Source organism: Taudactylus pleione, unplaced genomic scaffold (assembly GCF_031769625.1).
Source record: "Taudactylus pleione unplaced genomic scaffold, aTauple2 ptg000290l, whole genome shotgun sequence".
NCBI lineage: Eukaryota > Metazoa > Chordata > Amphibia > Anura > Myobatrachidae > Taudactylus > Taudactylus pleione.
The window spans coordinates 5,290,234-5,303,690 of NW_028284692.1; the positions used below are offsets into that span (position 1 = coordinate 5,290,234).

The window sequence follows — 13,457 nt, forward strand, 5'->3', positions numbered from 1 at the left end:
TAGAGATAAAGAGAAATAGAAACAGATAAAGGTCTGGAACTCACTCAGATAAATACCGTATGTGAACTTTGCCCCGTTGCCACCCTGTAAGAAGTTTGCCCTCTCCAATAGATACATATCCATGTAAACACGGCACTCAGAGACCAATGTGATGAAAAAACAATCCCTTATGTATACGCTGCAATGTACAAGGAAGCTGTACCGGATCTATGCGGCATAGCGACCCTGCAGCAGCCGTTCCCACGGTATGTGAATGCAGCCGTCTACTCAAAATTCAGACCCACTCAGTGGCCGGGAGGAGTGAGCGAGGTGGAGCTCTCACCATTCCAGCCCCTGGTTGAGTACTCGGCCTGCTGTCACTTAGGATGACGCCCCGCTGTAGCTGGATGTGGCGCCATGCTCGCTGCATGCTACTCGGCAGGAGATGCTCGGTGACCACCGGAAGATGTCTTGGTGAGACAATGCACAAGGAAGGGGAAGGGGAAGCCGGGCAGGCCTGGGGTAGGAGCAGAGAGAGAGACACAACTCGCTGTAAATAAATACACATTACATGAATGAAGGTGCATAGTAGTGACACAACTGTCTAGGTGCACAATGCGGTGGAGAATAATATAGTGTTAGAAGATCACTGTTTTTGCAAAATTCTGTATATGAATTGTTGTGGAGCTTGAAGTGTCAACATGCTTTCGATGCTGGGACTTGTAGTCCAGCCATAAGGAAGCAATGTGTGCTGTCATTAAGTGTAACATGAAAATGTAACTGAACTTATTTCTTTATAAAGTATTTTTTTTTGTTCAGAATACTGATGTGTAGGCAATTCATAACAAAGCTTTTTATTGTAACTGCAATCATTTTATTTTTATATCTTAGGTGCAGAAATTCTCTTTTAGCAAGGAATCAGTGTGTACTGTTATAATGTGAGCTTTTCTTTACAGTTTATGTTAAAAGATCAAACAATACTTTGAAAGGCGCTGTGGGACACTTGTTGCACCATATAAATGATAAAAATAATAATTAGTGTAGTGTACAATAACCCTGACCCACAGGTCTGTTGCCTTTTTCACCAATTCCAGTGCTGTGCCAGAACACCGCTTGGGGCATAGGGGAAAGGTTATGGGCATTGACCAGGCTGGAGAAGACAGGTTATTACGGAGTCTGGATCTGTGTGAGGAGGTTACAGGATGAATGCTTGGGAAGGCTATAGCAAACAAATCTATTACTTTACAGGGGATCGGTATGCTTTACCGCTGGACGCATGTCCGGCAGTTCAAATGCCGGCACCAGTGAAGATCCTGACAGCAGCTAAGGTAAGTATAAACTAACCTAACCCTCCCCTTAGGGGTGCCTAACCCTAACCTCCCTCTAAGAGCCTAAACCTAACTACCCCTTCCTCGCAGCCTAAACCTAAGTCTCCCGCGGGGGTGCCTAACCCTAACCTCCCCCTGGGGGTGCCTAACCCTCCCTTTCCCTAGCCTAAACCTAACACTCCCGGGGGTGCCTAACCCTAAGTCCCCCACCAGGAGCCCCTATCCAAACCCTCTTCCCCCGCGGCTGTCCGCGCCCGGCTTACCTTCGATGATCGGGATGTCGGGCTCCCGGCGTAGGTAAAATGACATGCGTCAGGATTTCGACACATGCCATTAGACCCTTGCCGGGATTAGACAGTCGGGATGCCGACGGTCGGCATTTAGACCGTCGGCATCCCGACAGTGTACCACTTTACAGCAATGTGGCTTGAGTGATACAGAGTACAGATGTGATTGTACCTGAATACTGAGGAAAATGACCCAATAGTTACTTATTAATACTCTGCAAAGCTCTTGGTCCAGAAGTAATAGTTCAATATTATCAGGGACCCACTGTCTAATTTATCTATAGTATCCTAATATTGTGAGTAATGTGTAACATGTAATTATACCAAGGTGCCGACAAGTCGCTGTCGACTACATCCCACCCACCCAAAATCTGCATTGTTGGCAGTGGGCCAGCTGGATTCTACACAGCTCAACATCTGTTGAAGGTAAAGAATTTTGGTGTCAAGTTCATTTTCCAATCCTTCCCATGCAGCATGCTTGTAATATAAAGCTGCAGATAGTAAAAGACTGGAATAAAAAAAAAACTACATTGCCTAATTAAAATCCTTCTACTATTTGCCACAATAAATTAGAATCAATCCTGGTACTTGAAGTAGGACTTTTTGCCTGAAGTTGTTTGCTTTTAAATTCACAAACACCTTGTCGATGCCATTTGGCAGATTAACTCTGTAACCATGGAAACAGTCGTAGATACATGAAGTTGACTGGATATGAAATAATGTTCTCTGAAAGAACATTTGGGGCAAAATTTACTAAGCGGCGGTTTCTAAACCCCGGCGGTTTGGTGGCGGTTTTGCTGTCCGCAGATTTACTAAAGCCAAAACCACTGCAAAACCGCCATCAAAACAAATTTTAGAATAGAACAGGGCTGTCATTTAGAAACCGCCACCAAACCCCCGGGGTTTAGAACCCGCCGCTTAGTAAATTTTGCCCTTGGTCTTTATAACACACAGCTATATGTTAAAAGATACACTGCATTCTTCCTTACACAATTTCCATAATATTTTGTGAAGTGCGTGTTATCTTTGAAATCACCCATAAATGTATTAGCATGCCAAACAGTTTGGCTACAATTTGGCGTTATAGTGACTCTTAAGAGTCCAATCTGGCTATTTGGAATGAAAATCAGGTAATGTATGGGAGCAAATGACAATCGACCATTTGCTCCTAAATGACGTAAAACTGACAAAAATGGTCAGTCAGAACATATTGGTTAAAACAAACGGATTTAACCAATTTGACCAGTTTTGTCTGCTTTTGTTTTGTTGATTGGCATGGTTTTTTCGGGGTTTGTTTCTTATATTTGCTCATATTAATGTTTACTTTATATCCATGTTCTTTTAACACCACAGAAATAATGAAATCATTAATTAATTAATTAATTTTTTGTTGTAATTTTATTTCTGTGGAACAATGTATAACGTCATAAATAAAGGTGCACTCAAAAGGAAATTACTGTACTTGTCGAACATATTTAACCAGCATGAGTATTACCATGAAGTGAGTTTAAAGTTTTTGTTTAGAGGAAAAACATTTGATCTCCATCTATAGATGCATGTGCAGCACCATGTTGTTCATTGCATCGTCCCATCTGGTATGCAGAACCTCATGGGACAATGCGATGAACAACCATCGTTAATGAATGATAGAGCATTTACTATATGATGTGTAGGTAATGGATGCATTGTTCTGTTAGTGGGAGTTTTCTTAGTAGATTCAATGGGGGGTATTCAACCCCGCGGCTAATTGCTGGTCAAAATCCCTGTGGCGCGGGGAAAGGCTATTCAATTAAATAACCTTTTTCCCGCACCGAAATATCGGGATTCGCTCGCGGAAACACAATGATTCCGTGTGAACTGCCGAATCAATGGGTTTTGTCCTCTTTCCGGGCACAAGGTTCAGTCCGACTGCAGAGACTCGCGCACGGGGTAATACCCGCTAATTGAAACCCCACGGCAAATTGAATAACCCCAAGTGGATGGGCACAGGAAAGGTTTAACCATTTTGAAGCTGAACATATAAACTTCAAGATCACCCCCATTTGAGATAAATTCAGAAAATACCCCACTGTTGTTGTTTTTTTACTCATAGCAGCATAAATATTAAAGTGAAAGTTAGGATTGTCTTTACAATGTTACTATATTATTTGGTCACATGCTTTTTTAATACCTTCTATATTCATCATATGTGTTTCTTTACTACATAAATTAACATGTCCTTTGGCAATCTTCTATATGCTGAAGCACACTCATAGGTTCCACCTGTGCTTTCTGATTTTAGCACCACACAAAGGCGGTGGTGGACATTTATGAGAAACTTCCTGTCCCTTTTGGCTTGGTCCGCTTTGGTGTGGCACCTGATCACCCTGAAGTAAAGGTAAGGGAATGTGAAGAGCTTAAAGATTATGAATAAATAAAAGATGGCTGATTCCCCATGTTTAGTGCGCACTAATAGTTATTTGCTTTTATGTGTGGCAGATATAAACAGTGTAGCAACATATGTCAATACAGTACGTATACACTCTTGCAGAATATAGGAACTGTATACAGAACACAGAATGCAAAGTCACAAACGCAACAATATATTAAAGCCTGACATAAAGCCCATAGGTTAAAGATATACAAAATATACAGATGTTCTGGAAAGGGAATAGGGATATTAATATTTGTACAAAAGAGTTCCCCCCTCTAACAAAAAAATGGTATGTGAGATTTACATAAGTGTACAGTTAATCTTTTCTGAAGATTTGGTACTGTCTATCACCTTGAGCTGTGCAGAGATCTGATTTGATTCCTCTCAGGGGCTTGTATATTGGAGCAGTTGGATGGTATGACAAAGATATGAAAGGCTGTATGCGGGAGATAAGACAGAAGAGCCCTTGAACAAGCTGTTTAGATAGCGTGGCCTTGCAGATAAGAGACAGACTTTTGCAAGGACTCACGTGCATGCGGGACTGAGGTGTCCCACAACCTCACACAACACATCTAAAGGGGTCACTTGCTGGAGGTTGTGCAACTTTCTGTAAATATCTCTCCTTCTGGATAGGGTCCTTTTATTTTATTTCTTTTTGACATAATGCAGTCCTATAAAAGTCCTATTCTGTGGCCAATACAAGATTTTTTTCATATTTAAATTTCATTTTGCAGGTGTAGAAAGCCTGCATGTAAGTTTGTATTGCTCTCTAACCTATTTCCCCTTCTGACATTTGCTGTTTGCAGAAGTGAACAATATTTTTTTGCATTGACAAGCCGTTCATTTCTGAAATCTGTGAGAAATATTGCAGGTGACCATATGTATAATACACCTATTTACCCTCACAATAGTGTATACTCTTTATGTAGTTACTGGGTTTACATATAAGTAAACCTGACTTACATGTGATGCTTGCCTGTTGAATGCTGGAAGGATTTGTGGTGTTTAAATCTTAATGCAAATCAATTAGTTGGCTGTGGGAAAATGTCTGTTTAGGGCAAACCTGCTCCAAAGTCCTGTGACTACAGAATGAAATAGAGACACCATGGCCATAAACCATTTTAAATGTACTTGTTATGATACAACACAACATAACTAGCAATTGTTGCTTTACATTCTTCTCATACACAACAACATGCTACTTTACTAAGTATAAAAACCGCATGCCCTCTCCATGCAAAATACAGTACTCGTTCAAACATAATATTTCTCCTCTGCAACAAGTGTAAGCTCTCTTGCATGCTCCTTTATTACATACCTCACAATAATGTCTGCTTTTTACAAATATTTTTGTGATGTTACTTATTTACTACACTGCAGATTTTTATAACTGTTTTACAAAGAAAATTTACTATCAATATATAACCCTTATTTTCTAAAACAAAACAGTGAGTGGTGTTTGCTGTAGTGCAATTCAATCATTAACAAGAGGTGATAAGAGAAGCCACAGACACCACAAAGATCTCTGACAGGCTGTTACTGGAGTTTTATGGAAACTTGCTGTAGAAGTGGTCACATGTTTGTTGGTGGGATCATTTTAGTACTAAAGCTCCTCCCACACACGTACTTCGAACAACACGGTTTATCCCGCGACAAATGGCAGATGAGTCTTACAGCTGAATTGTAAAACTGATCACTTGAGGTAACAAAACAAAATTTTCTCTTAATAGAATCATTACCCGTGGGTCTTATTTATGAAGTGCACTGGATGCTCGGTGCAGAGCACCTGCATTGTGCACAGCTTCGCCTAGATAGTCCACCCAATACACATCAAGTTGCAACCTCCTCCCCACTTTGGGAGACCTTTCAGCACACTAATACTACTAATTAATACTCCTAGGTGTACAGCGACTTGTTTAAACCTGAATAGGTATATTGTGCTAAAGGGTAAGCTTCCCATCAAAAATCCAGTTTACTACTTCAGAACCATCTCTTATCTAGAGCAGAAAGTGAGACGTCCTCCTTTTCCAATGTAGAGGTCTGTTCTACGAAACCTCTCTCAAATTGGGGGGCTTTAGGATTTTTCCACAATTTGGAAATAATAACCTTAGCAGCATTATTCAGGTGCTTCCATAATTAATTTTTTGCTGTATTTCAAGGTAAGCATCGATAAAGAGGTTAAAGAAGAATTTGATGGGAGCCATTGGAGTCTCCATATTTAAAGATGCTTTCCCATTAGCCATCCATAAATGGGAAATTAAGATCTGTACACCATGTATTTACAAAATTGTGAGGGTCAGAGTAGCTATGCTCTAGGAGGATCTTGTCGATATGAGAGAGAGTATTTGGGAAATTCTTGGCACAACACCAGTCTCCAAAGCAGGACTGCCCCCTCCCCAGATCATGATCTTTAACCAAAGAGTATAGGACATGTTTTATTTAGCAATTAGTACAGGACTCACAATCAGGGAGCTTGAGCCTGTCCTACAGTGTCTAAAACTGGCACACCCATATCTGAAACACCAGCTGACCAACCCGGAGCCATCCCATCCTGTTCCAGAGTTTCAAGGAGTGACTTTGGTTCTCCGGAGGAAACATTTGGTTATGAATGAATGAAATACTTTGTCATTATTAAAAAATCTAACAATAACTGAGGGAAAAACTACCAATTCAGGTAGTTATTTTTTTTATTTTTGAGGATCATTAGGCGGGAAGCAAAACCCTACTGCTCCATTCAGTGCATTTTTAAACAATTGAACAGCATTGAGTCAAGTGGAGTGAACTCCAGTAACCTCCCAAATGCAAGTAAATTGGACTTTATTTATATTTCAGACCACACCTTGACTGTGACCAAGTCTTTATTACATCGCTCCACCCGTCCCATTTCTAGATAAGATGTCCTCCTTGGGGTCATTTTCATTAGGCTCACTCAACAAAACACCAGATCTGTCCAGTTGGAATTTTGTTATTTCTGGCCTGATTAACAATAAATTCAGGGCCTGATTTAGAGATGTACTCCAATGCCACTGCAGCTGCGAATTAGTATACAGCTGTGGTGTGAAAATATGCAAATATCGCAGATGCTGGTATTTGTATTGAGACGCCCATAAGCAGCATTGCAAATGCAAGCACCTGTGTTCAAAGATGCAGCATTAGTTGCAGAGCCTTCGATACCCGACCTTCTGAGTGAACCTATGGTCGCGCAGCTTGGCTGTGTGTACTGAGACACCAGAGCCATATTTATTGCACACTGCGAGTCACGATGGTAATGTACTTTGACGCATGCGCAGTGCTACTTAGACCCATGCACAGATTACTGATATTCGCTCAACTGCGTAAATGTTGCTATTGCGTACATGTATGAATCAGGCACGCAGTCATTAAGAGATCTCACTGAGGGACTGGATCACCATGTGCATGGCTGGTTTAAGGCTGGTTTTTATGCATACAGTACAGTACAAGCTCATTGTTTGACATTCTAACAAATTCTATAGCACTGTTCATTCTTAAAGGGAGATAATTAAAGACGCAGAGACACCGTTACAGAAGTAAAGTCTGGTACACATCAGACAATATATTGTTCCGACGCGGATTGGAACAATATATCGTTCATATCGCTCAGTGGGTACCCCCTATTGCGTATTCACGTGCATAGTCAGCGGGGTCGTCCCATGATGCGCTGCACGTCAGATTGTCCGACCATGCTAACGACGGCATGCAGGTCTATGGGGCATGGAAGGGTATATCGCGAGGTCGTGCACTGGATTGTGCAGTATGTACGGCCGCCCGATATATCCTTCCATCGGGCACCGGGTGGACTGGTATACACGTCGTTCTGATGTGTACGCGGCCTTAATTTTCTGGGTTTATTCCTTTTAAAGGCAAATTACTTATGAACTTCTAATGCCATTTTAATAGCAAGTAATTCCATCCTGTTTATTTTTGACTGTGCCAAATTATAAACCTGAATTACATGAAGTGTTTATGCTTACCTACATCTATATACAATGTGCTCTGTCACTTCCTTTCTGCTGTAGCTTTTTATGTAGTGAGCGCAGAGGTTTTCTGCCTCTGTAGTATAGAATTAGTCTTATTGGCTTGCAGTCTCATTAAGCAGAGATGCTCTATACTCACTGGATTCACAAACCTCACACTCCTGTCAGAGCAGTCTTACCTGCCATTTTAGTTTTCTTTCTGACCTTTCTGCCTTATACAGTATCAGCATCTCTTTAATGTTTAAATGCTGTAGAAGAGAGTTTTCACACTTTGGCTGGCGAGGGAAAATAATTGTTTAACAAATAGTTAGATATCTTTATGGCTTTCTATTTTTTACATGTTACTTATCTGACTGTTCTTTTTATTTCCATACAGAATGTTATTAACACTTTTACACAGACCGCCCTGTCCGAACGCTGCAGTTTCATAGGCAATGTGACAGTCGGGAGAGATGTAACGGTAGAAGAACTGCAGAAGGCATACACTGCCATAGTGCTGGTGAGTGCTGAGAGTAAGGGAGACTGGAAGCCTGGTGCCTTATCCCTCTCTCCTAATACTTTTCTCCATCACACAGAGCTATGGAGCTGAGGATAAGCGGGAGCTGGGGATACCTGGAGAACAGCTGCCAGGGGTGTATTCAGCAAGGGACTTTGTGGGCTGGTACAATGGACTTCCAGACAATAGACATGTGAGCATCAAAAGTTTAAAGGAAGCTGTTGTTAAATATTTTATCTACAAGCTTAGTGTATGTGATGGTGATGTCAGGGAACCTCATCTAACTGGATGAGGTTCTGTTGCCATGGGGATTCATTTGGGAGAGGTTTCCATCAAACTGGAAATTGGTTACTTTTTAGGTAATGTAAATTATTACGCTGCCGTCATGCTCTAGCCCTACTACAGAATACAGTATGCTTCTGGTCTAAATGACAGATCATATTGCTCCATTGTTTTAGCAATGATTTAATTTTTACTCTACTGTACACTCCATTGCTACACACCTGTACCCAATGGGATGTATCGATGGAGGGCCGGTACAGACCACTGGTCTTATGGGGGGCAGTATCTGGGAGTGCAACCCACTACACTCAGGTTAAGATATTGACTATGTTACTTTTTTTTTAACTTACAGCATATTTCCTTATTTATTATGTAATGTGTGAGCAGTTGTTATAAGAAAAAAAAAATAAGAGTATTTTTCTTTTGCACTAATTTGAATTGAATAACAGTCACATCCATCATGTATCTCTCTGACATTACTACTGTGACCAGTGGTGTATGGGATCACTGCTGCATGATTTGGCATGTCCTATGTACTTCATAGGTTTCCAGATTGCACTATTGATATAAAAGACATTGTAAAAGAAATCAACTCCACCTTTTTCTGCCCTCCAGTCATTTGTTTAGCCTCTGTGATCCTCCTGTTATGGTGGGGATACTGGATTTGTTGCCTCCACAGCATTCTGACACTGAAAAATTAAATGGGTCATGTCCACGCTCCCTTGTTGAGAGTAATAGTGTTTTCTCCTGTTACGGTATCCCATAGGTGTAGGAATTTCTACCATCGGAGAGAGTGTCAGTGCACTAAATGTAATAATATTTTGGTGGAGAACCCTTTTTAGGCTTGGGTACAGCATGCTAAAGCAGTAAGACCCTCCATAAACATTTATTACGCCTATATAGCATACATGACTTTAATGGGTAAATGTGCACTGTGCATGATCATGTATGTTCTCCCCTGCGGCTACATCCTGTACATTAACTTTTCATGAACATTAATCTGAGCCTCAATTTGTTAATGATTTGGACTTCAGGATCTCAAACACTTATTGTAATAATACTGCAGAGACCACAGAAAACCAGCTATGATGTGAACTTTTCTATTTCACAGTTGTCGCCAGACTTGGGCAGCGAGACCGCTGTCATCTTGGGACAGGGGAATGTAGCACTTGACATTGCAAGAATCCTGCTATCCCCTCTTGAGCTGTTGAAGGTAAGGGACCAAACTTAAGCTCCATGCTTTCGCCACCTACTCTGTTACAGATTGGATGTATTTTTGCTGTTACAGAAGACTGATATCACGCAGTCTGCTCTTGCAGCCCTTTCTCAGAGTCATGTTAAGAGAGTTTGGCTTGTTGGACGTCGTGGGCCCCTGCAGGTGGCATTTACAATAAAGGTACATTTTCCAAGATCTTCATCACTGTATAATTTGTTTTTACATGACATGTTTTCTGTTACAAGTCAGCAGAGAATAGGACTGGCCATCGCAGGATTTAGGATATTAACCCCATAGCTGCTAAGACTTCTCAAACCAGTGCTGAGTCTATTTTGGCATGGGCTTGTTACATTCCAACAACAATATCAGTAATTTATTTTATGCAATACCCACAGAAAGTATACCATGTTTTAATCAGAAGACTTAACATTTTCATAAATTGCCATTAACCTGTTAATTCTTTCTGAACAGCAACTAAAATCTACTCAATATGGCCAAAAAAGTGTGTTTTTTTATTATTGTAATAGGAAGAAGGTGAATTAAAAACAAATTAGTGTATTTATTAATGTAAATTTATTTTCCTTGATTAAAGGAATTGCGAGAGATGATTCACCTGCCAGAGACTCGTCCACTGTATTGTCCCTCGGATTTCCATGGCCTGGGGGACATTGTAAAGGGTAAGTAGAGCAGATCTGCTGACTACTTTTTTCATACATATTTCCCTTTCATTGAAAAATCTGTTTGCTACATCTTTATCTATACTAGATAGAAAACACTGTGTTCTAGTCCTACCTCTGCCTTAATTTAGGTAATGTTGCTTTTGTTGTTTTTTGTGTTAGAGCTCCTGTTCTGCCTTTTCTATGTGATGTTGGTTTCTGTGCTTGAGAAGTGTTCCATTCATATCACTCTAATGTAGGGTTTCTTGAGGTGGACTCCTATTTCATGAGCATCTAAGTGGTTATGTTCTGTATAACCCATCCTCCATGAAACTACAGTTTCATCACTGTTCATTCATCCTTTTGCCATATATTTGTTCCCATTTAACTTTATGTTGACTTCTGTATTTTCTTTTCTAATTTGTTGGACCAACTTTTCCATGATTCCCCTTAGACCTCCCTAGACCCAGAAAACGACTCACAGAACTGCTAATAAAGTCCGCATTGGAGACCGCAGAAAAGAAAGATGTTGCTCACCTGATTCAGAGTAATCGAGAATGGGGACTACGCTTCTTCCGTAACCCTATTGCTGTGCTCCCTAGTGAAGATGGAAAAAGAGCAGCTGGAGTCAGACTGTCTTTCACACGACTTGAGGTGAGAAATTTGGAAATTGTATTACATGCAGGGTCATAAGTCTGCGCAGGGGGTGCCTCTTCGGCACTTCCCCCTTCGTCGGGTCATAGGCTACCCCGTCCCTCTCTCCAACTCTGACATAGACTACTCACCTGGGCAGCCAAGTGAGTACAGATAAGTAGTATACGAGCCCGGAGAGAGAGGGGAATGGGGTAGTCCAGGGGTGGGGAACCTTTTTTTATGACGAGGGCCATTTTGATATATATAACATTATTCGTGGGCCCAGTGCAGGCCATGCCCCCTCAGTGTGACGTCAAACGGGCGGGCCACAAACACCGGTGATTACAGCAATGCTGTAAGGGCAGTGGTGTGACTGTCTGAATCATCCTAAGGCCGCTCTTGGCTGCACTGCTGCATAGATTCTGGCTGCAGGGTGCCATTCTAGGCACCCTGAGAGCCAGATGAGGCTAGCAGAAAAAAGCTCAGAGGGTCAGACCAAATGATACAGAGGGCCTTATATGGCCCCCGGGCCTGAGGTTCCCCATCCCTGGGGTAGTCCATGACCTGGCGGACGGGTAAGTGCAGAAGTGGCACCCCCACTGACTATGTGCAGTGTATGCTATTTCTTTAGTCACTTGATTCTATATATTTTATTTTCTGTCATTCAGGGAACTGGAGACTCTGCAGTGGCAGTTCCTACAGGACAAGAAGAAGAGTTAAGCTGTGGGCTAATCCTCAGCAGCATTGGCTATAAAAGTTTACCTATCTCCCCAGTTGTGCCTTTCCTCCCAAATAAGGGTATTATACCAAACAGTATGGGCAGAGTGCAAGGGACTCCAGGTCAGTGTTCTGTTCTTCTCAGCACTTACAGTATATGTTGGATCAGTGACCACCATCTTACCACTACTTTACATTACATTTCTTGGCAGGACTTTATTGCAGCGGCTGGGTGAAAAGAGGTCCCACTGGTGTCATCACAACAACAATGACCGACAGTTTTGACACTGCTCAATCCCTGTTGGAGGACATAAAATCAGGTGTTTTGAACCTTTCAGAGCCTCGTCCAGGTGCCTCAGCGATCAGAGGGCTTCTCCTTCTCAGGGGTAGGGTTTTTAAATAGTGTCTGCTTCTTTTGTGTTACTATGTGCCATTTATTTCTGTTTCTATATGTTCATTTTATTCCTCTAAAACGTGTTGCTAACTTCACCCTGCTTTCATGTTTCTTGACTGGGGTACAACCTTGGTAACCATCTCCTGCTCTCCCCCAACACAGGGATTCAAACAGTGTCCTTCTCTGACTGGGAGAAGATGGATGCAATAGAGGTCGCACGAGGTGTGGAGGTGGGAAAACCACGAGAAAAGATTTTAGATTCTGAAGAAATGCTGCGATTAATATGTCGGTGACATGCACTTTGCAAAGCTATCAACAGGGGGCAGCATTTACTCTCCTGCCTTTTGGGATTTGTAAATACAGGAAGCAGTAGACTATATTGCCATAATTACTTCAAACAACTTTTTTATTTTTCAGTTTCCTTTTATGTAAATATTTTTTTTTTAAGCAAATAAATATATTTAAACCTTTATTATAATAGCATTTTGTTCTGCTGGTCCATCTACCCCCGCCGGCGCCGCAACACCAGTGAGGGAACTGGTGATGACGGCGGGGTGCCAGCGGAGTTGATAGACGCTGGACCCGGGACTGCAGCTGGAGACATTGAGGATGCAGGTAAGGTGGTTCCCTGCTGGCGTGGCGGTCCATACCTCCTGCTGTGGAGACCTGCTGGAGGCCGCTGTTGTGAGGAAGCAGGGGCGGCTGCTTCCCCACTAGACAACCGTTGCATAAAATTCTGGCGGCGGGCACAGTAAAAGGTGGTGGCCATATAAAGTCAGTGCGCCCGGTGGATCCATACAGCCTAGGTGAGGTAGGCTCTCCCCGGCTGTCCCTCACCCAGCCCAGACGCTGGTCCAGAGACAAGTTTCCCGCGTCTGAGTTGCTCCTCCCTTTCATATGATACGCCCAGACACCACTTTCAGATGCTCTACTGTAGCTGCGAATCTCGGGAGGTTTGGTCAGTCTCCCTGTATACCTCTCCTTAGGTGGCCAGGTTATACAGAGCTCAATGTCCTACTAAGCTTTTGTGCTGTTCGTAGTTAATTAAGAGCCTATTGCGC

The 13,457-nt window shown here is 42.1% G+C and overlaps 1 protein-coding gene across 1 annotated transcript; it reads left to right on the forward strand.

The window, feature by feature from the left end:
* The first annotated feature begins 32 nt into the window (after positions 1-32).
* FDXR (ferredoxin reductase) lies at positions 33-12,839 on the forward strand. The gene is made up of 12 exons (XM_088482706.1): positions 33-453; positions 1,923-2,020; positions 3,876-3,971; positions 8,379-8,501; positions 8,578-8,691; positions 9,892-9,993; positions 10,069-10,176; positions 10,589-10,673; positions 11,107-11,306; positions 11,954-12,125; positions 12,215-12,388; positions 12,559-12,839. Exons 1-12 carry the CDS (start codon positions 366-368, stop codon positions 12,687-12,689), a joined length of 1,491 nt encoding a protein of 496 aa, XP_088338832.1. The 5' UTR covers positions 33-365; the 3' UTR covers positions 12,690-12,839.
* Positions 12,840-13,457: the final 618 nt, after the last annotated feature.